At 37.4% G+C, this 27,825-nt stretch overlaps 1 protein-coding gene across 1 annotated transcript; it reads left to right on the forward strand.

Annotated features, from left to right (window-relative positions):
* The first annotated feature begins 5,708 nt into the window (after nt 1–5,708).
* Nucleotides 5,709–27,489, forward strand: cpo.2.L (carboxypeptidase O gene 2 L homeolog). The gene is made up of 11 exons (NM_001112834.1): nt 5,709–5,832; nt 8,396–8,471; nt 9,224–9,348; nt 10,017–10,131; nt 12,926–13,027; nt 14,612–14,716; nt 15,588–15,698; nt 20,075–20,165; nt 23,691–23,893; nt 25,154–25,238; nt 27,141–27,489. Exons 1-11 carry the CDS (start codon nt 5,753–5,755, stop codon nt 27,410–27,412), a joined length of 1,365 nt encoding a protein of 454 aa, NP_001106305.1. The 5' UTR covers nt 5,709–5,752; the 3' UTR covers nt 27,413–27,489.
* The last annotated feature ends 336 nt before the right edge of the window (nt 27,490–27,825 follow it).

Consider the following 27,825-nt stretch of genomic DNA (forward strand, 5'->3'; position numbering starts at 1 on the left):
TAACTATTCGGAAAAAGTCCAATATTTATGACCAAGAACAATAAACTTTATAGGGGAATATGACTTCATAAAATAAAAATGATCAATGTATTTAACAGTGCTTGTGCTGAAGAAAATAAAACTGCTTGTGCTTTTAACAGTTTCTTGTCATCTGCAGAATCGATAGTACAGTGTTATGGATGACTGTGATGTATTGGCTTCTCATAAACAAAATAGGAAACACTCCTTTATTTATCTCCAGCACAAAATATAACTTAGTGAAGCATTACTGGACCTAAAGAATGAGTCATTTTATCAGATAAGTACATTTCTCACACCCTGGCTTCTTGCTGTGTAGTGCACTAAAAACAGACCCTTGGAAGAGCTCAGCTGTTATTGCCCTCTATCTCCTTTATTTGTAGGCACAAGTCATGCACACTATACACCTGCGAATGTTACTGGATCCCAGCAGTCCAGGACATTTAGCAGAAAATTGTACCAAAGTTTCACAGATGGTCAGTGGGAGCTAATTGGTATCTTATGTGGTATAGGGATGGTGTCATGGAAGGCAGAACAGTTACATTAAATTATAACAGGAACAGTTCATAAGCAAAACAATGATCAAATGTAAAATAATATGCATACACCCCTGAGGTCAGAATATAATATTTTAAAATTCTAACTTAATACTGTACATTAACCATTACTAGACATCACCTGTAATTTCCCAAAGCAAATGATAACATTAATTTAAAACATGTACGAGGGAATGTAATAAAAATCGCTAAGGAAAAACTATTTGCAATGCGAAAAGTTATGCCTTTGTGCGAACAAATTTTGCTTTGTGTGAATTTAATATAGCTTTTGCGAGCCCGGAAACTGTTTAGCGACCACTTCCGACAGTAAAAGACCGTTTGCGAATTTTATAGTTTGCGCCAATGCGCAGCCAATGTAATAAAACTTCTTACTGAAAAAGTCATTGTTTGCTCCAAAAGATTACGACACCTTCAAGCACTTCTTATGAGTGCGCAATTAAAATTCGCAATGCGCAATTAAAATTCGCAATGCAATAACAGTTTAAGGAACAATATTACATTATGAGATGTGGATTTTTAGTCTTATTGGTGCGAATTATTTTGCTCTTTGCGACTTTTATTAAATTCCCCAAAGGGTTAACATCCCCTGCAAAAAAAATTCCCAATTATCCCAGGGGTAGTTCCTGTCCCTAGTTTTTATTAAAAGGTGGAATGAAAATGGAATAGACAAAAATAAGGCAAATATGTCATATATTTTGAATAAATATATCTGTAAAAAAACAATAAAATATTTGAAAGTACTTTTGTTAATGAAATATACATTGGCGTAGTTGTAAGAGCCTTTAAAACACTTGTGTGATCAGGTGCATGTGTGAGAATAGAAGAAGGAAAAAAGGAGAAAAGGTTTTAGTGATCGGAGAAAGAGCATTTCCGACAGTTCTAGGTGGTGTAAGGGAACCGGATGATAACGCAAAAGACTTCACTCGGCAAGTGGTTTCCGGTTGAATTGAATTTTGAAAAGTCAGCGTTACTAGCATATTCAATGGGCCATTATGTAGCTAATACATAGGTAACAGAAAGATCTATCGGTCAATGCAATAAGTCTTAAGCGCAATGAATTGCATAGTTGACATACGAAAAGGCACACTTATACGAGGTGTAATATATTGCACTGGATTGAATCAAGCCCAATGTTTCTAAAACCTAATGAAATAAGAGTCATTATTGTCAGAGTGCCCAGAATACTTTAAATTAGAGTGTCTGCACTTTGATACATTTGTAATTATTTAAGATAAGCAAAGATACAATTGTAACTATTAAAGATAAGCAGGTCTATTTGGAGAACTGAGACTTTCTGCTTAAAGGGCAATTCACCTTCATTAGCAAAACCTGGAAGTCATTAACATTTAGCTGGTAAGTTGTTTGAAAACACACATCTGATTGGTTAATTGGGTTGTTAGACCTGGTGCAAAGTGCTTGTTGTTCCATATGCCAATATTCTATTTTTCTCTAGCAAACACAGTGTTTCCAGGATAGTTTAATAGTGAGTATATGAGCTGATAAGCACTTTGCCTTCTTTTTGAAACAATAACTACATGGATACAACCATTATGGTTTTGAAAGCTGTGGTAGATAATGTCAATATTACATACACTTTTTTGAATGATACATTTTACTTGTTGCAAACTCCTTGGAAACAAGTGAGAAAGAAGTGCTCATATACATTTTACTGATGCACCATAAGAGCTAAAATGGGGGCAGAACTGCACTATTACAGACACAACTTCTGCACAGATGTGCAACATTCACAGACCTGCACACATATTTACACCTATAGGGGCAAATTCACTAAGCAGCGAAAATGCGCTAGCGACGCCTTTGCCGCACTTCGCCAGGTGAAGTTTCGCCAGGGCGCGGCTAATTCACTAATATCAGAAGTTGCGCTCAGATAGTCGAACGGTAGCAAAGTTGTGCTAGCGTTAATTCGTCAAGCAAAGCGAAGTTACGCTAGCGATGCCTAATTTGCATACGGCGCCAAGTTAAAGTTGAATGGACGCAGGTCCGGACTGAGAATTAAATTAGGCCCTGGTATTTCAGATACATAGAGGCCCAATCAGCCCACACAGAGGCCCAAACAGCCCCCACCTGCCCACTAAATACTGACTTTCTATGGGACCTTATAGTAGCCCCTCTGGTATTTACCAGAACCCACAGATTGCCAGTCCGGGCCTGAGGACGTAAATGTAGCAGCAAATACATTACACTACACAAGCCTGGGAAAGCTTCATTAGATAAAATAGTTGTTATTTTGCCCTACACATGTGCCCACTGTATAGTTTAGGTGCCATATGTTAGGAAATGTAGGGGGAAAGGAGGGTGCCCCCAAAAAAATTTACGATCTTTTTCAGCCTATCACCCTTAAAAAAGGTAAAGACGCCAGCGTTTTTTGGAAAAAATGTAAACTTTTTTAGAAGCAAGCCCTATCTACTCTATTGCACTTCGCCTGGTCTGAGGTGGAGAAGGCAAGTCTGGCGCAAGATGTAACGTTCAGTAAAATGCGCAGGTTAGTGAATTAGCATAATTAAGTCCCTTCGCCATAGTACAACTTCGTCTGGCGTAACGGTGCGAAGTAACGCTAGAGTATGTCCACTTCGCCAGCGAATTTACGCCAGCGCCCGTTAGTAAATCAGCGAAGTAACGAAATTACGTCACGTTGGCGAATTTGCGCTAGCGTTAGCCGCTTCGCGCTTTAGTGAATTTGCCCCATAGTATCTAGAGGAAAATATTGCCCTTGTCTGCGTATTCCTCTATTATGTATGGAATCTGGGCAAGAATGTTGGCACACTGGGCCAGATTCAATTCAGTGAGAAAAAGTTATCTCATGGTTTATCATGTGAAAATTCATAGATGAAAAAAACTTTTCTCCAAATTCAGTTCCAGGTTTTTCCATAGACGTCAATAGAGTTTTCACGTGAAAAACAGTGAGTTAAGTTTTTCTGAATTGGATTGCATCTCAAATAGATTTTTGTCCATGACTTTTCACGTGATAAATCTTTTTCTTACTCAATCGAATCTTGCCCATTGTGCCAAAAATTTGCACTTTACACTATTTTCATAAATCAGTCTTCCACGGTTTGATAGGTAAGCAAGTCTTTCCAGAGGCAATGGCTGTCAAGCTGTTCTCACAACCCTTTTGCAGCCTTTACTAAGGGGCTGATTTATCAATGTTTGAATTTTTGCTGCAATTTGCATTTTTATTTAAAATTCATGAATTTAAATTAGGGGTTCCAAAACTAGAATGTTCCATATTTATTATGCCCAAATATCTAAAAATTTGCAGTCAAAGGGACTTGTCTTGCAAAATTTAAGTGATTTTTTTCAATTTGAGATTTTCAATTTTTTTTGAGAACTTAAAGACATATCGAAAATTATAGTAGAATATGAATTCAGTTTTATTCAATCCATTTTTTTAAATTATTAAATAAATTAGCATACATACTGTATGAGTTTTGTAAAATTTCAAGTTTATTCAAATTTTAAGGGTAACCATGGTTTCTTCTTTCTTTGAATACCTTGATTCCTGCCAAGTGGGTTTCTTTTTTTTTCAAGTTTAAAAAAATGAATAAAAAAAAAAAGCTTGGCACCTAAAACCTGCTAAACCTTTTATGGTTTGTGCTGGGCAAAAAAAACACTTCTAAGGAAGAAACCATGCAAAAGTTTCTGACCTCTGGCATGGTTTTTGGACCCAAAGGCTTGAGCATTCTTAAATCCAGGTGCCTAACTATAGAGAAAGCAGACCCTAACATCACAGGAGGCTTGATAAAGGGCTCAGTGGAGCCCGAAACGTTGATCTTTATTTGTATGCATATGGGCTGAATAAACCATGGAATCATCTTTCACCTTTATCAGTGTGCTACTGGTTTTATTCTACATGGATTGCAGGACCTGAAGGGCAGGCAAAGGTCATCCAGTTTGAGCACCTGACACCTTAATTGGGTGCATAGCAAAGGGTTTTCAGAACTCCATAATTGCTAAGTATAGATTTGTTCCTAACATCACAGAAGGCCTGGGCCACAGGGTCTGCTGCACTGAAATGCCCACTCCCCATAACCTGGTCTTATAAGAAAATGTGCGCACCTGCTGTAGTGGACAGGCCTGCACACTGCAATGCATGGGGGCGGGCAAAGGGGCCAAGCCCCTCTTAAGTTTTTTTTGAGGGGGTCAGCAAAGGCTAGTTATACTTAAACTGCTTAAATTGACCTCCCCAGTGTAGAAGTATCTTGTTTGCATGGCCATATTAGGAAGCAATTAAAACATTCATTTAGTTTGTGATTTTTTTTTTTTTGAGGTATAACCTGTATTTTGCAGTACAGGTATCTGGAAACTCATTATCCAGAAAGCTCCGAATTACAGAAAAGCCATCTCCCATTACTCCATTTTATCAGAATAATCCAAATTTTTCAAAATGATTTCATTTTTCTCTGTAATAATAAAACAGTAGCTTGTATTTAATCCAAACTAAGATATAATTAATCCTTATTGGAAGCAGAACCAGCCTATTGGGTTTATTTATTTGTTTACATGCGAGTGAAAAGCCGAACTTTAAAAATTCTGCTTTTTCATTCTACTGCACATGCGTCTACCCTGGGAAATTTGAAGACAGATGAAGCCATAAGAGGAGCGCTCCGTGGTGCTCGTTGGCCCTTGGCTGGTGCAGCTTTCTGCTGATAGGAGCACCGGCCTGGGGTTTCAGGTAAGTGAATACATTCACTTGGGAATGCCTAAAATTTGGCACCCCCAAGTGGTTAACGACTTACCTTCTCCTTTAAGGTATGAAGATCCAAATTACAGAAAGATCCGTTATCCGGAATGCCCAATGTCCCGGCATTCTGCATAACAGGTCCCATACCTGTGTATTGTAGATAATAAACATTTTACAATAGCGTGTTTTCTGGTTTAAAATATATTGACGTAACTACATGCGTTAAAGATCAGCTGATGACTACTTCTGCCTAATATGTCTGTAAAACTTTAAGCAGAGCATGTAGAGATAGAGTTATATTGCAAGCCATGAATGTTTTTATTATGTAGAGAGAAGATATGGCTGATTGCATTATCTTTATAACAAAGTTCACACTGGTCACTAATATATAATGTGAATAAAAGTAAAGTCATATACACTGGGTTAAAACTGATGCCATAAGCAGGAGAAGGACATAAAATATTTAACTTAAAAGATGATATTTTTACTCGGGACAATCTACCTTCTTGGAGTTCAAGTGTATGAGGGATCTTGTTTAGAGGTTCAGTACAATGGGTAAGCATTGAAAACACATATCTTTGGGCAAAACTAAAAATATAAGTGTGGAAATCAAGGTGGGGGGGAAAGGCTTTCCATTATTTATGTGGATTGCGCTTTGTACAACACATACTGACAGAACATGGATCAGTATCTCCCTGGGACTATGCAAGAAACATGAATCAAAGAGAAAAACATTATATGTATACTATGTACTAGCCCTAAACTTATTTTCTATAAAAGAATATAGTTGAACTTCAAGTTAACTCATAGTATTAATATAATGTTTTATTCTTAAACATTTTTTATTGGGTCTTAATTTTTTAATTTTTACATTATTTCCCTAATTATATGCCTTTATCTTATGCCTCTTTCCAGTTTTAAAATGGGGGCCACTGACCTGGCAAAAAAATGATTGCTATGTGAGCTTACAATTTTATTGTGGTTACTTTTGATCTTTCTGTTCAAGCCCTCGCCTACTCAGTATCTCCATAACACCATTGCCTGGTTGCTAGATTAAATTGAACACCAGAAAGCTGCTTAAAATTGTAAACCGAAGAGCTGTTGGAGAAAGGGCAAAATAATTACAAAAAAACCCCAAAAAAGATAAAAACATTACATGTAAAATCTACAGAATAGTCTATATCATACTAATGTTAATTTTAAAGTGAACTCACCCCTCAAAATCATAACAAAGTATAATTGCAAAGTGCTGCCTTAAAGGATTTTATCATTTTTTATGGATTTTTAACTCCAAACAAAGACACAAGAAAATTCTAACATTTTCTAGATCTATGCCTCCGGAGTCGTTGGCTTGTAGTTCTGAATAGCTGGATTTTGCTAAAAAAAAAACACAAGCCCTACAATGTCTATATATAACTGAATATGGCTGTGTACAATGAAGGAAGTAATTGTCATCATAACGTTCAAAATTTTTTGTGGGAGGCAGGGACACTTCCCGGCAACAGACCTGGCACTGCCAGCCCTTCCCTCCTTTGTTTATCCTCAGAGCAGGGGTGGCATTGCTTGTGTAAGTGCAGTTGTGCTATCCTGCATTATAAGTGCAGATTTTGAAATGGAAAATTTACTTTTTAAGTTACAGTGGCATTCTTTGGGCCCTGTTACTATGCTGGTTGTATCCTTTCTCGCTGAAGATGTGCCCTGGTGGGAGAAGCCAAGTTCCTCCTGGAATATGAAGCTATAAACCTAAATCCTGTTATTCTTGTTTTTTTGTGCAAGTTGCTGTCTTGCCACTTTTCTTTATTCTCTACTACTTTTTTTGCACATTACTGATATAAAGCCTATTATATATTAGTCTATAATAATCTATTACATGAAATGAGCATGAGGTAGTGCAATACCGGTGGATAGTTGCAGAGAACATCTCTGCCACAATGAGAATTAATAGGGTAGTTTACCCTGAAATTAACTGTTTTTTTTGCACAATGTAAAGAGTGAGATTCATAGCTTGTTATTTTTTATTTGTGGGTTTTTAATTATTTAGCTTTTTGTGCACTCGCACTCCAGTTCAGAATTTCAGCAATCTGGTTGGTAGGGTACCCTAGAAACCAGCCAGCATTTTGAAAAACTGTAATATGAACAAGAGAGGGCCTAAACAGAAAGTAATAAAAATTAACAAAAACAATAAAATTGTAGCCTCACAGAGCAATCGTTTTTTTGGCTCCTGGGACAGTGCCCCGTCCCCTATTTGAAAATAGGAAAAGGGCAGAAAAAGAAGGCAAACACCTAATAATAAAGATTTTTTACTTTTATAATTATTTTGCTACTGCATTATTATTATTGGGTCTCTTCTAAAATATATTGTTTAAAGTTTAGACCATACCCTTCCTTCATTCACCTGACCTAATACCACAAATACTGGTCAATCATTTCCCAATTATGTGTTAAGCAGATTAATTGGAGAAAGCACACAAAAAGTATTGTAATTATTAAATAAATGTGTTTTCTTTGTATTTTTACTATTTGTGTATTTAGGCATTAAATTGTTTCCACTCTCCAGAATAATTTGTTCTAAAATGTCACCTTTAGTAAGCTTAGTTGTCTTTTAGAAATATGTAGAGGTGTGGGACAAATCCAAGGCAGCAACTGGACTGCAAAACTTCTTTATTGGGGATAGAGGTACACAACATGTTTCGGGCATCGCCTTTTGTCAAGTGGCGCTGACAAAGGGCGCTTGACAAAGGGCGCTGCCCGAAACATGTTGTGTACCTCTATCCCCAATAAAGAAGTTTTGCAGTCCAGTTGCTGCCTTGGATTTGTCCCACACCTCTACATATTTCTACAGATTGACCTAATTGGGATATCACGCACAGGATACCCCGTGGGAAAATCCGACTAAGCGTTTTGGTGAGCTCCACTTGTACTCTTAATTGTCTTTTTGAAATAGCCTGGCTTATACTGTAATAGCAATACATTAATGTGTAATATGACTCTATTAATGTTAATTTATTGCATAGTGTAAATGAAAGTCAATGTAATATATAGTTTCATTGTATCTTACTTTATAGGCTAGCAAACGTCCTTTCTAACCCTGCCTAATGAGTATTTGGTATTATTACAGAGACAAAGTTTTTAAAATCACTCCAGAGACATCAGAACATGCAAAATATCTGCAAACATTGACAAATGAATGGCTGGTAAGTGAATAAACACCTTTGTTTCTCAACAGATATCATATATATTATGCAGCTGAAATAAATACACAAACAGAGATACAGTAAAGCTTACATAATAAGGATATGCAAGCTTCATAAGAAGAAACCAGTATAAGGAGTTGTGTAATTTTTTTGTCTGCTTCAGTCAGTCTAGCCTATAGAGTTTTTTTGCGAATTTTTTGCATCCAAATAATTTTGACGCGCAGCAATTTTTATGTGCGCGACAAATTTAATGCAGCAGATTTTTCTCCGGTGAATTGTCATCATATTTTCACTAATTAATTTGCTTGCAGCAAAACACTCAAATTCACCGTAAATTTGTGTCTGGTGAATTTATTCGCCCATCACTAATGAAGAGTACCAGAGATGTTTTTTTTAACAAATGTATATTTGGAAAGTTACTTGGAATTATATTGTCTTTTTAGTTTGGGGTTGACTTGCCCTTTAAGTCAGTGTCTTTAAAATGAGCATAGCAGGTGGCAGACTTAGGAGTCATAAAATGGCAAGAATCTGGAGACAGAGGAATATTCAAAAACAAACGAGTGCAATGACATTCATGTCAGGTAAGTATTATGAGGCACAATAAATCCTGAATGCTATTAAAGTGGAAACTGTAAATAATATACTAAGTTGCAGACAATATTCATGTCAGTAGTTGAGTGTCTTATGGACATTCCATTCATTACGCTTACATCTAAATATCTCTTTCTATTAACTTTGTATCTTTTGCAAAGCTTGACCTGTGGAAGCCAAAAACAGTTGAGCAGATCCATGAAGGAAGAGATATTCATGTCCGAATCCCATTTGCTTACGTGGAACAGATGAAGGAAAATCTTCTTCAGCATTCTGTTCCTTATGAGTAAGATCCTCATATCATTTCAAACACATTTACTTACTAAGTTGATGACAAAAGAGAAAATAAGCAGGCTCACATAATGCAAGGGGAACTGTCTTCTTAGGAACACTACAGAAAGAGAGACAGATGGAGGAGGCATACAGATAGATAATTGTATGAGGAAGATATTTTCTAAAGGATTCCCGAATATCAAGAGAAAACAATGAATTAGAAGATGATGAGACAGACGTTAAAAATGTGCCTGGAAGAATTTTAGCTGTTTTTTACAGAACATGTAAATCATAGAATCAAACAGCCAGTACTGGAGAATGCCTGGCAATGACAATTAGAAACAAAATACCTGTAAGTTTAATTACAGTAGAGGAAGGAATAACACAAATAAAATTATATGTCCGACAAGTTTCTTGTGTAGAGGCACATTTCAGGCCTATGGCTCAAGGGGTATTTTGACCACCGCAGTGCTCCAGTGAAGACATATGATTTGATGTTTCTGAGCAATATCCTCCTGGGTCTGCCACAGGTCTCCACTAAGGCTCTCATAATATCCCATGAGCCATGGACTCCATGTTTTTCCTTGTATTTATTCTTTTGTCATTGGCTGTATTATTGTGTGCATGTTCCATAGTAAGCACTTGCTATATCATACTAATTCTCGTGTTTTTCCTTTAAAGGGTTATTATTGAAGATATTCAGAAACTTATAGACAGCAATTCTGTGAGTGCACCCAAAACTGAAAAAGCATCTTTAGAAAATTATGACTATACAAAATATCATCCAATGGACGAGGTAAGAAAGAACTTACACTGAGTCAACTTCTACAGAAAGTTTCAATCTGTTATGACTTCTACTTAAAGTATGTCACAACAAGGGAACCACAATAGAGTCTCAGGGGCCACTGGTCTTAGTATTTGAGCAGAGAACTTTGGGACAGGTAATGGGAGGTAACAGGTTAGGACTGTAGAGTTCAGGTTAGGTCAGACAGGAAAAGGTTAATACAAGAACAGAGTAAAGGTGGCCATACACGGGCAGATAAAGCTGCCGATATCAGTTGTTTGGACCAATTTGACAGTTTATATGCCCTTGTATGGGGGCTTCCGACGGGTCTTCCCGATTGATATCTGGCCACGATATCGATCGGGAAGGTTCGAATTACCGCCGATATAGCCATGCCGTTAGTGGCATATCGGGGAAAGATCCGCTCGTTTGCCTATGTCGCCAAACGAGCGAATCTTTGAGTCTATGGCCAGCTTAAGTCATCAGCAGGTAAACTAGGAATGAACATTGTCACTAGCGGGCTTTGAAGTTTTAAATTTCACATGCAGCACATGCTGACATAACTTCTGGAATCCCTGAGAAACTGCAGGTGTTTAGTGAACATGTTATGATACTTTTAGCAGTAATGTCACAGAGCTGTGCTGGATTTATGACATTCCAACCGAATTTCAAACCAGTGCCCCCATGACAAAGTTCTTCACCATTGAACAAGCTATGATGGAAACTGGTTTTCCTGAAGAGACCCTAATTAGGAATGGGAGAATTTTTTCACCTTGTTTACCTGTGGAAATGACGCCCATAGACTTGTATAGCGACGTGCGTTAAAAAAAAAATCCCAAAGTTTTGTGAAGTTTACTACCAGTTAGAAAATGAAAGCAAAGAAATGCGCAGGCACAAATTAATTAAAACAAACAACAAATATATACCAGATTGCAGAGGTGTCTCAGGGCTTCATGCCCCAATAACTATTGTCTCCTAATGCATTTCATGTCATTTGGCACTTCATCAAAGGAGGTGTGGCTTACTAGGGGAACATCCCTTATATATTCTCCACTATTAAAAATACATGGCATGCACATAAACCCTTAAAAACATATACAGTATGATATAAATAAAGAATAAAACCCTAAAGTGCACAGTATCCCTGAAACATGTTATCCAGAAAGCTCTGAATTATGGAAAGGTTGTCTCCCATAAATAAAACAATACCTTGTACTTCATCCAAACAAAGATATAATTAATGCTTATTGGAAGCAAAACCAGCCTGTTGGGGTTATTTAATCATTTTCTAGTAGACTTAAGGTATGAAGATCCAAATTATGGAAAGATCTGTTATCCAGAAAAACCCAGGTCCCAGCATTCCGGATAACAGGTCTCATATGAGACCTGTTATCCAGAATGCTCGGGACCTGGGATATATATAGATATAGATAGATACATACACTTTTAACCTCCACTTTTTCCTAAAGTATGTGTAAAACTTAGGGATGCACCGAATCCAGAGTTTGGTCCAGAATTCAGTCACGATTCGGCCGAATCCAAGTGCCTGGCCAAACAGAATCTAAATTCAAAAAATCACATGTGTTTTCGTCACACAAATAAGAAAGTCAAACATTGTTTGTGCACTAAGTTCTTTTCCCCCCACAGTTCCCTGATTTACATATGCAAATTAGGGTTCGGATTCGGTATTCGTCCAAATCTTTCCCAAAGCATTCAAGATTCGTCCGAATTGTAAAATAGTGGATTCAGTGCTAACTATATACAATTCTAAGCACCCCCATATATCTTTTGGGTAGGCATATGCTACATTGTATGGACTGCACATTTCCACATTGCTTATTAATGTAAGCATATGCATAAGTCTATATTAATGCAGAAACTCCATATAGGATCAATGTGCTTTTCTTTACATATACAGGCTTATACTACATCGTGAAGGTAAACAAACCTGCTCTTTATTCCACAAACCACTAGTGTGTAGTGCAAGGTGTATAATAGTGCAAAAATCATTTTCTTACTATTAAATATGCAAAAATATCAAATACATTTTGTACCTAATTCCTATAAATAAACAAATAGTTATTTCCCTTATTTCCAAACTAATGTAAGAAAACACAGTTCAAAATTGGTATTCATGCCTTTAGGCCAAACTGTATTTAACAGTAACATCTACTGTACTTTGACTCTGAACTTCTCTAACCTTAAATGTTTACATGTATTACACCCTGGGCAAGAAAAAAAGAGAGCATTTATTTCAGTCATGGCTTTTTATTTCTTTCTTTGAAACAATTGGGGGGCTATTACATCAGCTATAGATTTTGCTTTTCCATTAACCACTACCAGTTTTCATGCTATATCTAGATCATATCCTATTTTGAGAAATTTTAACATTTCCCTTTAGCTTGTTCTCCTGGAATACGTCCAAACTAGAGCAGTTTTATATAAATGCTTACTTACTGTGCATATGTTCAAGATACAAATAGTATTTTATTTGGTATACTTGATATTGGTTTTGTATATAACCTAGAACAATTTAAAACTGTGCCACATACAACTTGAAATCTTTTAATTAATGACCAGCACATCATATCCCATAATTAAGCTGATATACTACAGGTTATCATTAACATAATGTAACATGCCAATCATTCTCTTTACCATTCCACCCAATTTCCAACATTAACAGAAACTGGCAAAGGGTGCCAAAGTAATAAACAATATTATTATTTTATTATTATATGTTTTATAAAAAGGGCTGTAAAAGTGACCTCAAGCGACTTCTAATGACATGTATCTTTACTCACAGATTTATAACTGGATGGACCTGATGAAAGAAAAACACAGTGAAATTGTATCACAGCATTATATTGGATGCACATATGAACTGCGACCAATGTACTATTTAAAAGTAAGTTTAGAAAGAAATCATTATAATTAGTCATTCTAGTTGGTACATTACGGGGCAGATTTACCAAGGGTTGAATTGAAAATTCGAATTTTGAGCTTATTTTAGTGTAATTCAACTAGGGAATAGTCCAAATTCGACTCGAGTTTAAAAAAAAAAATTGAAATTCGAAATTTATCATGTACTGTCTCTTTAAGAATTTGAATTTTACTATTCGCCATCTAAAACCTGCCAAATTGGTGTTTTAGCCTATGAGGGACCTTCTACAACCAATTTGGAGTCATTTGGACTTTTGAAAATCAATTTTTTTTTTAAAACAAATCAAATTCAGTCAAATTTGATTAGAGTTTACAGGTTGATCCAATTCACCCAAATTTAAAAAAAAACCTTTTTTTTGTTTAATACATTTCGATTGGTTGTTTTTTTTTTAAATTTTGAGTTTATGCGAATTGATGGGAGTTTTTAGAAACTCCCATAAACTCAAAATTCGACCCTTGATACACATGCCCTTACGTGTACTGTATGAAGCCCATGTTAATATAGGTTTTCTGAAAATGGAAACTATAACTAAATTAGTTATAAGACATATATTTTCTCCTACATCAAGAACAAAGACATAAGAATGTGGGTTCACATAAAATACTATCTTGGCATATTTACTTATACATAAACATAAAATGGAAATACATTGCTATCAATGTTCCCCTCTAATTATTACACAGTTTTATGTAAAAACAAATGATATATACGTTTATATGTCAGTTATGCAAGTTTCCTAAGTTTGCACCACCTGGCTGAACCCCTTGGGTCAATATTTGTCTGGGCCCCTGAGTGCCCTGTACTTCTCTTCAGTCTACTGCATTTTGTCCTCCATTGTTGGACATTGTATAAGATAGGCACAAGAACTTGCCTTGCAGAACAAGATTGTCCCAAAAACTCTACATGCTGTTGAACGTATTACATGAAAGACACAAGCAGACATAAAAGCTATTTCTTACTGCAATTAATTCAATGCAATTTAAACAAACATTTCTGCACAATATTAAAGGGGATGTTTACCTTTAAGTTAACTGTTAGTATGCTATAAAATGACCAATTCTAAGCAACTTTTCAATTGGTCTTCAAAATTTTTTTATTTATATTTTGTTTTTGAATTAATAATATTAATTACATTTTTCTGACTCTTTCCAGCATTAAAATGGGGGAGCAGTTGCACTGTAAGGCTACATATTTATTGCTATAGTGACTTTTTATTACTCATTTTCCCATTTAGACCCTCTCTTAATATTTTCAATCTCTCATTCAATCAATGCATGGTTGCTAGGGTAATCTTGACCCTAGCAACCAGATTGCAAACTGGAGATCTGCTGGAAAAAAAAGCTAAATAACAAAAAACACAAATAATAAAAAATGAAAACCAATTGCAAATTGGCTCAAAATATCACTCTCTACATCCTAAATACTAAAATCTTATTTAAAGGTGATCAACCCCTTTAATAGCTGCACTTTTTTGAGCACAGTTTATGTTTTATTATGTATGCCTTGTACCATTTTATATTACAAAATAACTGAATTTCATTTTGATAGATTGGTTGGCCATCAGACAAGCAAAAGAAAATATTTTTCATAGACTGTGGATTTCATGCACGTGAATGGATTTCTGTGGCTTTCTGCCAGTGGTTTGTAAATGAGGTAGGTTATTTAAAAAGATTCCTTTTATGACATCATGACACCTGCAAATATTTTGAACTCCCATACACAAGGGTTTCTTTAAAATATTTTGCTGCCAGTCTGAACAGGGCATAAAAAGGCAAATTCTGGACAATGTCACTACAGTTAAGTAAACTGTAATTAAGAGTGAGAAATATTGATCTTACTAAATATAATGTAGGGGAAACTATTTTTTAACGGTATTATTGTTCCAATAACCCCTAACTTACTAAAGATGCAAATAGTAATTAGTAACATCTCCAAATTCCAAAGTAATTACATAGTACAGTCTACATTGCTCTGTTTTTTGCACAGATAATACTACACTCTGTAGAGAGATTAGAGCTGTTTAGGGGCCTTTAGATCCAGCAGTGAGCTGCATGTCCTGATCTTAGTAAACGAGGAGCAAGGGCTTAGTAAATGAGGAGCAAAGGCTTAGTAAATGAGGAGCAAAGGCTTACTAAATAAGCACTAAGGGGCGTGTTCTCGCCAGGGTTTTAAATGCCCCCCTATAATTTGTAGAAGCCTCAAACAGAAATCTAACAGTGTAACGCATAACAACTTCATAACTGATTTTATATTCTAAACAAAATGTGAAGAGATTTGCTTTGAAGTAGAAATGGAGCAAAACCAATCTGCAAATGTTATATTTTTTACGTGTTCATAGTGATATATCATTGAATGTGAACATTTTCAGTAGACAGTAGACAGATATTAATGTATGAACATAGTAGAATTAACATATATATTTTGAATCTGCTGATTATAGTTAATTGAATAAGAGTAACTGGCAAATTACTGTAGTACCGCACACTAAGAGGGACCTGTTTTCATTGTCTTCTTCATGCTACAGATTGTTTCAAATTACAAAACTGATGCCATTCTGGCCAATGTCCTCAAGCAAGTAGACTTTTATGTGTTACCGGTGTTGAATGTTGATGGATATATTTACACCTGGACAACGGTAAGGCTTGAAAATGAATATTAATAATACATCATTAACAAATATTTATTCCATGAACAAATTAATTTATACCAAAGCAAGTGAGAGTCATTTACTTAATTAGTGCCAACAGATTACCCAGTGCTTTACATGGAATATCTTATCGTTCATCAGTTGCTGGAAAGTCTAATATTTTCCAACCACAGACATATCAATTTATTGTTATTTTTTGGACTTTTGGACTGAGAGAAATGTGCTATCAAACTGTTTTTAAACAACTGTTTTTAAATAAGTGTATGCCCAGTGACTTTTGAACTAACCATCTTTCAGAAAAGGCAGATTTATTGTTTTAATTAGCAATACAATGCTATAGGGGGTCTTTTACAACGCCATAGGGGTCTTTTAGCGGAACTTAATTGGCAGCAGGCAGTTGTGTGATAAACCCCATACATTAAATTGGCACTGCCATAAAACCAAAAGATGATAGTCTTTACCCTTCACTTAAGGAATTATAGGCAGAGACATGCATATTAATTCTGTAAGTTCCTGTGGATAATTATGCATCTAGAACCTCTGTTTTACTAGGACAAATACAGCCTTGCAAAGTTTGGATACATGGCTCTGTATTATAAGTGGCAGCTTGTTGACTTGTAATAACATTATCATTTCCAGAAAGCTGCCATGCACTCTATGGGGCAGATTAACTAAGCGCCGAATTTGTAATAGCGTCCGCTTCGCTCACATCACAACACTTTGACGGGCGTAAATTTGCCAGGACAACGATAATTCCCTAAAATCCGAAGTTGCATCCAAGGCACCGAACGCTGGCGAAGTAGCGCTAGCGTTACTGTGGCAAGCGAAGCAAAGTTGCACTAGCGTTGGCTAATTTGCATATGGCAGGAAGTTAAAGTTGAATGGACGTATATGTTGCAGCCAATACATTACACTACACAAGCCCAGGGAACCTTAATAAAATAAGATAAAGTTGTTATATTGCCCTACACATGAGCCCAGTGTATAGTTTATGCACCATATGTTAGGAAATGTAGGGGGTAGCTGGTTACCTCAGAAAAAATTTACGATCTTTTGCAGCCTATCACCCTGAAAAATGAAAAGTCGCCAGCGTTTTTTGGGACTTAAAAAAAATTTTCAGCTATTTTTTGAGGAAGCCCTATCTACTCTATTGCACTTCGCCTGGTCTGATTGTGGCGAAGGCAAGTCTGGCGCAAGAGGTAACGTTCAGTAAAATACGCATCTTAGCGAATTTGCGTAGCTACTAGAGATGTCGCGAACTGTTCGCCGGCGAACTTGTTCGCGCGAACATCGGGTGTTCGCGCTCGCCGGAAGTTCGCGAACGTCGCGCGACGTTCGCCATTTTGGGTTCGCCATTGTTGGCGCTTTTTTTTGCCCTCTCACCCCAGACCAGCAGGTACATGGCAGCCAATCAGGAAGCTCTCCCCTGGACCACTCCCCTTCCCTATAAAAACCGAAGCCCTGCAGCGTTTTTTCACTCTGCCTGTGTGTGCTGAAGAGATAGTGTAGGGAGAGAGCTGCTGCCTGTTAGTGATTTCAGGGACAGTTGAAAGTTTGCTGGCTAGTAATCGTTTTGATACTGCTCTGTTATTGGAGGGACAGAAGTCTGCAGGGGTTTGAGGGACATTTAAGCTTAGGTAGCTTTGCTGGCTAGTAATCTACCTTCTACTGCAGTGCTCTGTATGTAGCTGCAGTGGGCAGCTGTCCTGCTTCTGATCTCATCTGCTGACTGCTGCAATAACAGTAGTCCTTGTAAGGACTGCTTTTATTTATTTTTTTGTTGTTTTACTACTACTACTACTACTACTACTAAGAGCCCAGTGCTATTAGTCTAGCAGTGTTGGGGAGTGGGACTGGTGTGCTAATCTGCTGCTCCTAGTAGTTCAGCAGCACCAACTTTAATTTTTTTTTTTTAATATTCATTTTTTTTTTATTTTACTTTTTTTTATTTTACTACCGCTGTAGTAGTGTATAAGTTGACCTTTTAGGCATTATTTGCCCTGTAGGCATTTTTTGCCCAGTGTGTTATTCAACCAACTGCCATCTAGCTGTGTGACCTTGTTCACATTCTGTCTAAATATCCATAATATTACCGTCTCCAGAAAAAACACCGGAGTGACTTTTTTCAAGCAGCCATAATATATTTTACGTAATCCGTATCCATCGCTGTAGTAGTGTATAAGTTGACCTTGTAGGCATTGTTTGCCCAGTTTTTTTGGCCGCAGCCACTGAAGCACAGAGGCCAGAAAAAATATGCCATATAAATGCTGAAAATAGTAATTTTTTGCCATACGTTGACTCAACGTATATGGCAAAAAATGACTATTTTCAGCATTTATATGGCATATTTTTTCTGGCAACTGTGCTTCAGTGGCTGCGACCAAAAAAACTGGGCAAACAATGCCTACAAGGTCAACGTATGGCAAAAAATGACTATTTTCAGCATTTATATGGCATATTTTTTCTGGCAACTGTGCTTCAGTGGCTGCAACCAAAAAAACTGGGCAAACAATGTCTACAAGGTCAACGTATGGCGAAAAATTACTATTTTCAGCATTTATATGGCATATTTTTTCTGGCAACTGTGCTTCAGTGGCTGCGTCCAAAAAAACTGGGCAAACAATGCCTACAAGGTCAACGTATGGCAGTTGTTTAAAGAGAACAGTAGATTACTAGCCAGCAAAGCTACCTAAGCTAAAATGTCCCTCAAATCCCTGCAGACTTCTGTCCCTCCAATACAGAGCAGTATCAAGCAGATTACTAGCCAGCAAACTTACTATCATCTGTCCCTGAAATCACTAACAGCTCTCCCCCTACACTATCTCTTCCAAGCACACACAGGCAGATTTTTCAGATACATTTTTGCCCTTGATCCCCCTCTGGCATGCCACTGTCCAGGTCGTTGCACCCTTTAAACAACTTTAAAATCATTTTTCTGGCCAGAAATTTTTTTTTTAGATGTTAAAGTTCGCCTTCCCATTGAAGTCTATGGGGTTCGCGAACCGTTCGCGAACCGCTCGCATTTTTGCGCAAGTTCGCGAATATGTTCGCGAACTTTTTTTCCGACGTTCGCTACATCCCTAGTAGCTATGCCTGCGCCTATTAGTAAATCTGCAAAGTAACGAAATGACGTCACGCTCGCGAATTTTCGCTAATGTTAGTCACTTTGCCCATTATTAAACCTGCCCCTATAGGTGTTATCACCCTATGATTTCCTTTAAGCAAATTTCTATTTCATACTTACTATTTTGTGCCATCGTTTACAGTACCTACTGTTATATTATTTACAATATTTTTGGTCAGCCCCACTGAATACCCTCGGTGATGCCATACAGAATAACATGCAAATACTATTTATCTAAGTGGTGACAAGTGTGCACCCAGGAGTGCAGGAAAGCCTACCTTATCTGTGGATTGTTCTGACGGGCCTCATTGGTCCCTGAAAATTATAATAGGATGAAAGAAAGCTGTACATCGTTAAGTATTAAAGGGATTCTGTCATGATTTTATGGTGTCGTTTTTATTTCTAAATTACACTGTTTACACTACAAATAATTCACTCTACTAAGTAAAATTTTATTTCTACCTCAACAAGTGTATTTTTTTAGTTGCAATATTGGTGTGTAGGCAGCCATCTCAGGTCATTTTGCCTGGTAATGTGCTTTCAGAATGAGCCAGTGCTGCACTATGGAACTGCTTTCTGACAGGCTATTGTTTCTCATATAACTGGAGTTGTAATGGGACCTGCATTTTTACTATTGAGTGCTGTTCTAAAATCTAGGGAGCTGCTGTCTTGTGTTAGGGAGCTGTTATCTGGTTACCTTCCCACTGTTCTGTTGTTAGGCTGCTGGGGGGGAGGTGGTGATATCACTCCAAGCAGTAAAGAGTGACTGAAGTGTATCAAAGCACAAGTCACATGACTGGGGGCTCCTGGGAATCTGGCAATATGGTTGGCCTGGCCCCATGTCAGATTTTAAATTAAATTAAAATAAAATCTCTCCCTGCTATAACAGTATATTTGAATATATACAAAGATGCCCTAAAGCAGCACCTATAGTAATAATGTCATTGTGGATGATTCATGAGACAAAGCATACTAAGCTTCATTTACAAGTTAGAGCACAGCACTGAATGTAAAATTGAGCATGCATTTTTGTCTGAATATGCTCACAACTTGCAGTCATATGTGCGGAGTGGCAATGTGCCCTTCCCTGCAAGTGCACACATGGACACATGAACTACTTACTGCACGCAATGTCATGTGGCTGCAACTTGATGAGTGTTTACAATTATACTGGAGTTCTGAGAAAATGTTTCATTTTCTATTTCCCTTATTGTTTTTCATTTAATATTTCAAAACACAGGACCGCTTGTGGAGAAAGAATCGTTCACCACATGAAAATGGGACTTGCTATGGAGTCGACCTAAATAGGAACTTTAACTCTCAATGGTGCTGTAAGTTGCATATTGGAAAGCAGATAACATGGAACATTGAAAGGCCCATTAATTCTCTGGTAGGGATGTAGCGAACGGCGGAAAAAATGTTCGCGAACATATTCGCGAACTTGCGACAAAACATGCGAATAGTTCGCGAACGTCGCGAACCCCATAGACTTCAATGGGAAGGCGAATTTTAAAAGCTAGAAAAGACATTTCTGGCCAGAAAAATGATTTTAAAGTTGTTTAAAGGGTGCAACGACCTGGACAGTGGCATGCCAGAGGGGGATCAAGGGCAAAAATGTATCTGAAAAATCCATTGTTGACACAGCGCTGCGTTTTGTGCTGTAAAGGGCAGAAATCACACTACGTCACTCAGGTGATGTTTCTGGACACGGAATGTGAAAAAGCTCACACAGCTAGGTGGCACTTGGTTAAAGACTGGGCAAATAATGCCTGCAAGGTCAACGTATACACTACAGCCGTTGGATACGGAATATATTATTGCTGCTTGAAAAACGTCACTCGGGAGGTGTTTCTGGAGACGGTATTATTATTGATATTTAGACAGCTAGGTGGCAGTTGTTTGAAGAACAGATGCAGATGAGAGATCAGCAGCAGGACAGCTGCCCACAGCAGCTACATACAGAGCACTGCAGTAGAAGGTAGATTACTAGCCAGCAAAGCTACCTAACCTAAAATGTCCCTCAAATCCCTGCAGAGTTCTGTCCCTACAATACAGAGCAGTATCAAGTAGATTACTAGCCAGCAAAGTTACTATCAACTGTCCCTCAAATCACTAACAGCTCTCTCCCTACACTAGCTCTTCCAAGCACACACAGGCAGAATGAAAAAACGCTGCAGGGCTTCAGTTTATATATGGAAGGGGAGTGGTCCAGGGGGTGTGGGGGTGGTCCAGGAGGGAGAGCTTCCTGATTGGCTGCCATGTATCTGCTGGTCTGGGGTGAGAGGGCAAAAATAAGCGCCAGCTAAGGCGAACCCAAATTGGCGAACGTCGCGCGACGTTCGCGAACATTCGCCGAACGCGAATAGTCGATGTTCGCGCGAATTAGTTCGCGGGCGAACAGTCCGCGACATCCCTATTCTCTGGTACATTGGTGTTATTTGGAGCAAATTATTTCTCCTCCTAGGGCATTATACATTTAGAACTTGCACCTACAGTTGGTGCGGAGCAGAGTGCATTCTATACCATCTGCTGGTAGGGACAGCATGCGGCCCTCAGGAGCACAAGGGTGTCCTTTATTTAAAGGGATACTGAAATGGTCCTATAAAAATCATAGGAACATGTCAGTATGAAGTATGTGCTGCACCTGGAATATTTTGCTTCAAAACCCCCCTCAAAGCCATCCCCAGCCCTGCGCACCTTTGCGCAGCTCACCACTCGTACTACCAACGGATCTTCTGTGTTGCTGGGCTGGGGGCGGAGCGATCCTTCCACAGGCTGAAGTCCTGTTTTGATTTGTAATCAGCATATGGAAGGATCACGCCAGCCCAGCCCCACTGAAACTGCACAGAAGGAGTTTCAACAGTGTCGGAGGGTCCGGTCAGTGCAAGTGCGCGGGGCTGGGGGGCGGCTTTGAAGCATAATATTCCAGGTGCACCACATACTTCATACTGACACGTTCCTATGATTTTTATAGGAACGTGTCAGTATCAATTTAATGCCTGCTTTGATCAAGCTTTGAGGTGCTCCTGCTTCTGCCTCTAATAAAAAGCACGTAGCAACACTATTAACAACAACAATAATAATAATAAAATGTTTTTAATGTGGCCTCCCAATTGCCATCCTTTACAATGCAGACACAAGGCCTGACTGCCAGAGCAGTCACTTTTGTCATTAAATCAAAGGGTCTATGGAAAGAGAGAGATAAAGGACACATACAGCGAGTGACTTGGAGATTCCTTGGAACTGGTGTAAAACTACATAAAATGCATACAGTATTGTTCAAGCAGACTTGATTTTACTGCTTTTATATAAAAACAAATTGCCTTATCTTACTAAAGCATGATAACAACATTATTTCATAATCTGATAATCAGATAATAACTTGAAGTGTCTGTGTAAACATAGATATATGAGTAAGTCAGGTTGCTTAACTGAAACAAAATTTGTGATTATGCATCGTGTTGCCACCTATGCTGCAATCAGGCCAGTCGCCACGGCATAACCTCACCTCCATGATGTAACCGCCCATCAGAGTTAGCAGCGAGGAAAGGTAGCAACCCTAATTAAGCAATATTATTTACTTAAACCATAAAAGTCTTTTGTTTTGAAGTGGTGCTATATCCACTAAAACACAGCTAGCACTTAATGGAATATAGGCTAATGCTAGACATGGCAAATTTTCCGCCTGTAGATAAAAGCAGGCCAAGAATCAGCCCCTACTCCAAGAATCAGCCCCTTCCTTTCCGAGAATCACTGTGTTGGCCGATGTGGCAGATGCGTGAGTATACACCTCAGTGCCAAAATCAGCCATGTGTGCCTGCACCCACATCTGGCATTAGCCATAACGTATCAATCTGCCAGGACAGGCTTGTCTTAAAGCATAGGGGTATTGCTAAATTGTAATCTGTCTTCAGTCCACAGTGCTTCCTTCTCACAGCACTGTGCTGTACGTGAATATGGCTACAATGACAAAAAAATCAAAGACTAAATGAATTGCTGATTAGCCATTTAAGTAGATTTAATATGCTATCAACATAGTTCTTTGTTATCATTTGCCTGTTCCTGTATGTCCTACTGCAATTCTCCATATATTTACCACGTAATATTTGGAAGGAGCTAAATTATATGATAGATCATAAAGATATGTGCCCAATACTGCATTTAAGTTTGGTTCTTTAATAGCCTTGCGATTGACAATGCGTTATTATGTGTATATTACTTCTACTTCTTACCAGAGAAGAGCAGAGTGCTTCTTCTTATTTATATTTATAATTAGCAGCTTAACTATAAAGGAATTAAACCCTGTGGCTGCTGGTGGGGCAGGAACTTTCGGTGGCCCAGTAGGACACTGGTTGATAAGTGATTTTTAATATATTATGAAACATTTATTTAACCTTTAGTTTAGAGGTGACTGAAAATAATTTTGCTGCAGGGTAACTTCTCTTTAAACCACTTTAACATATTTGTTAAATTATTATTATGGTTAAAGAACTATGACACCAAGATTATATAGTCGAACAAAAATAATGAAGACGCAATGCCAATGCGGGTGGTGTACTTAAAGTGCCTCCGAGGCTTTAATGTGCGGAATATAACCAAACGTTTCAGGAGCCTCGCGCTCCCTTCCTCAGTGGATAAGATTATATAGTCAGCATTCATGTCAGATGCAAAATCCCGCACAATCTCCCTTCAAATCCAGTCTCTCGAGTGTCTAGGCACTAGGGTGATAAATATGTTTGTTTAAAACCCTGCTGCTTGAGTATAGTGATTTGGGCTAAAAGTATGTAATACAAAAAGCATATATGTTTATATATCTAAAAAGAAACATGTTTTAACATTATTTGTGTGTTTCCAAGCTATTGGAGCTTCCAGGGACTGTAGAAGCAATATATTTTGTGGTCCAGAGGCAGAATCTGAACCTGAAACCAAAGCACTGGCACGCCTCATTGAAAAGACTAAATCTGACATATTATGTTACCTCACAATTCATTCCTATGGGCAGATGATTCTACTTCCATATGGTTACAAAAAGGACCCATCCCCACACCACAAAGAAATGGTAAGTGATATGTTGTTTCTCTAAATAAAAATATAGTTAATTTAAAGAAAAGAAACAAGGGCACAAAATAATTTATCGAGACAGGAATATTTTAGATTATATATGTGCTTTGTGACACTAATTATGGCATTCGGTTCCCTGATATAGTCCATTTAGTTTAACATGTTTGAAGAGTAGTTCTTATTGATCAGCAATGATGAGAAAAAAAAAATATATATATACAATATACTGTATATCGTAAACACTGCACTTACTGGTCAAACAAACAATATACTTTATATATATTTTTGTATACACACACACAGTCCAAGGGTGGCACACAGACAATGAATAGCTATGCCTGGGTTCTTAAAATTGTAATGCAATAGTCCAAAAAGATTTGGCACAACACATGTATAGTGTGCAGAGCATAGCACTCTGCAACCCAGGTACTGTAAGTCTACAGGGACAGAGCTTGTTCATTCTGAAGGACACAAATTATGGGGGTTACATCTATAATTTTCTGTCCTTATTAAGTATTTACATTTAACACAGTGATATATGCATTTGTAAAGGGCACATACAAAGAACCTTTGATGAAATGCAAAGTTTTCCATTTGAATAAAAAACATATTGGGAACATGAGACATAAGTTGTTCACTGTTTATTGCAAATGTGATGTGTGTATAAATATTTATATATATACAGGTATAGCGTCCATTATCCAGAAACCCACTATCCAGAAAGCTCCAAATTACGGGGAAGGCCATCTCCCATAGGCTCCATTTTAATCAAATAATGCAAATTTTTAAAAACTATTTCCTTTTTCTCTGTAATAATAATTAAACAGTACCTTTTACTTGATCCCAGCTAAGATATAATTAATCCTTATTGGAGGCAAAATCCTTAAATAATTTTTTAAGCAAAAGAAAAAAAGTGATCCAAATTAAAAAAAGATCCCTTATCCTGAAAATCCAAGATCATGAGCATTCCAGATAACAGGTCCCACACCTGTATTGCATGGCAATATTTACATGCAGTAATCAAGGGAATATGACACCCTTTTCACATAAATGTGTATTGTGTATCTTATGTTTCTTTAATATTTTATGATACAATAAAATAGTCTCCCGTTTAACATAGAAGACATAAATCCAAGATTATCTCTCAGAATTTGCATGTGTGTTTCTTAAATATAGAGATAAGGATTCTGGATATTTATTCAAATATTTGGCAAATAACATGAATACCTTTAAAAAAGTCTGTACAATTTCTTTCCAGATGTTAGTTGCAGAGAAGGCAGTAGCTCAAATGAAAGAAAAACATAACAATGAGTATGTATATGGATCTTCAGCTCTCATATTGTGTAAGTATTACTGATATTGATGTTTTACTCCTGGCAGTGTCCAGATTTAAAAAAAATAGTTCACAACAAATGTGTCACTTCACTATAAAGAGTGCACCTTTATAGAGGAAAGTTTTAATGAGCCAATATATGTATTGTAGAACTGCCCACATTTTCTTGACATTCCTTTAATGGGGAAATCCACTAAAAACTGGTCAGGTGGGGTTTGTATAATGAAAGATAGTGTAATTGCAAAGAACTTTCCATTATACTGTACATTAGACATTTTCAAAAGCTTTAAAATTAATTTTAAAAATTAAATTTCTATAACATGTTTATTTATACTCCCTACATGTTTGGTTTAGATACCTGTAGCAGAAGCCAGATGGTTAAAATACCTGGAGGATAACTGGCTTCTGCTACAATGTTTTAATAGTAAGAACTAGAGAACAGGGGTAAACATGTACTGCTATAAATAACATTTACAGGTAACCTTAAAACCATTGAAAATGTTTGCAACCCTTTTCTTAAGCACTCTTGTAGAATAGGATTTACACTCTCTTAAATAGCCCGTAACTAATCGAAATCCAGGGCTTGAATTATCTTTGCTATGTGAAAGATACTGGGAACTGGGATTTATATTTATATAAAAGTGCCTCCACCTAGTGGGCACTGAGGGATTACACGGCAGGGGAATTCCATCAGGAAAATAAACACACACGAGTTGTCGTATCAAAGATTAACTTTATATAAAAAACTCAAATGAAAAACAATATAACCCTGTACTAGGGTACCTATGTGGTTTTCCCAAATCTTGGTACAGTCTTTTCCAGGAAACAGTCCGACATGCCACTTCGGGTGGACAAAGGAAATTTCACAGTTCAGTTCCTTTCCTAAAAGCTCTTATTATATCCCAGGTAGCAATACCTGCCCCATAGTACCTCTCCTTTGTATAAGGTAGTTGCTCCCACGTAGCAGGCACACGAACAACGTCTGTCCTCACATAGGGCACCCAACACTGGAGCCCTCCAATAACTTCCCTCAGATGGATCATTCACGGAGACTCACATGGCTAGTAAAGGCATCCACAGTGTCTACACAAAAATCTCTCTTTATCTGGCTGAGCTCCAAGCTTCCAAGCTGAGCACTCAAAGCCAGGTCGCCAGGCAGTTCTGTTACTTTCTCTGCTCTCTCTCTGTCTCTGTGCTCCATGCATCTCCCTGGCCAAACTCCACACCATCCTCAAGGTCCCTGTAATTCCAAATTCACCAAGGACCTCACCACCCTTGGGGCCTTTCCTCTACTGGGGCCTAATTCCATGGCTCCCAGCAATATCCACTCCTTCCTAAAAAAAAGAGGCAGAGCACATGGTGACTCTCCTTTATAAAGACTAAATCTGGAACTGCCAGGGGCACACTTCAACCTGGAAAAGGAAACATTCCCTCTCCCATCTCTACATCAGACCCAATTCTTAGCTGGCCAAATCAGGGGATTTCCAACATTAGGGGATTTCCAAAACATAGGGGAGGTTAACACTATGGACCCCTACATGTTGTTGTGTATGACATGGCTAAGATGTAAATTGTCTATGTTTTTGTAGAAAAATCAAAAAAAATCAAAATGTTGAACTAATGTATATTGAAAACTAACCGAAAGTACAAAACAGTATATGCATATCAAAGCAAGGTAATATTACATAAACCAGTAAATATAACACTTTTGTTAATATAAATGCTCAGTATATATATATATATATATATATATATATATATATATATATATATATATATATATATATATATATATATATATATATATATATATATATATATATATATATATATATATGTAATGTTCATTTATTACTCAATGAACATAGAAATGAAGGTCTTCCTTTTAACTGTTTCTTTATATTTCTTGCAGATGAGGATTCTGGCTCTTCAGGGGACTGGACTGTTGAAATTGGAATAAAATTATCTTACACATTGGAACTTAGGGATAATGGCACCTATGGCTTTCAGCTCCCTCCTGATCTGATCAAGCCTACATGTGAAGAAACTACTACCGCTGTCATGTCCATGGTGGAATATATAAATGAAGAATACCTTGAGAGCAATGCAGTGACAATCACCTCTTTGTGGTTGAATGTGTTTCTATCATTTATAGTGTGCATCTACTATGGTATTGCTAAATAACCCTATAACAATTAAAATGATCCTTTAGAAATAATATTGTATACAACATATTGTATTATTAAAACCAGACAAAGACATCACAGAGTACAATCTTCTATTATATAACAAAATGTATAGGACAGTACAAGATGTTTGTTCATTTTCTGATGAGCCACATCATAGTAGCTACTATGCCTTTAATTTGTACCACAATGCCTTTCACAATACCTTTAACCTGTGCTACTAGGCCTTTGGCTCGTACCACCATTTTTTAAAATTGTGTAACAATACCTTTAACTTCTATGCCTTTAAAAGGAAGGGGAGTTGAGGAAGCAGCATTCACCAATGACGGGTCACATGACCTAAAACGCGTAGGGAGCTGCTACAAAGATTCACTCAAGGAGCAGGAATGGCCTTACCCCCCCCTCACTGCT

Source organism: Xenopus laevis, chromosome 9_10L, assembly GCF_017654675.1.
Source record: "Xenopus laevis strain J_2021 chromosome 9_10L, Xenopus_laevis_v10.1, whole genome shotgun sequence".
NCBI lineage: Eukaryota > Metazoa > Chordata > Amphibia > Anura > Pipidae > Xenopus > Xenopus laevis.

Coding starts and splice junctions, on each gene's coding strand:
- cpo.2.L (NM_001112834.1), top strand. CDS start 5,753: ATGATATTTTTACTCGGGACAATCTACCTTCTTGGAGTTCAAGTGTAT. Junction 13,028..14,611: donor GACCAATGTACTATTTAAAA/GTAAGTTTAGAA, acceptor TCATTTTGATAG/ATTGGTTGGCCATCAGACAA. Junction 20,166..23,690: donor CTTTAACTCTCAATGGTGCT/GTAAGTTGCATA, acceptor TGTGTTTCCAAG/CTATTGGAGCTTCCAGGGAC.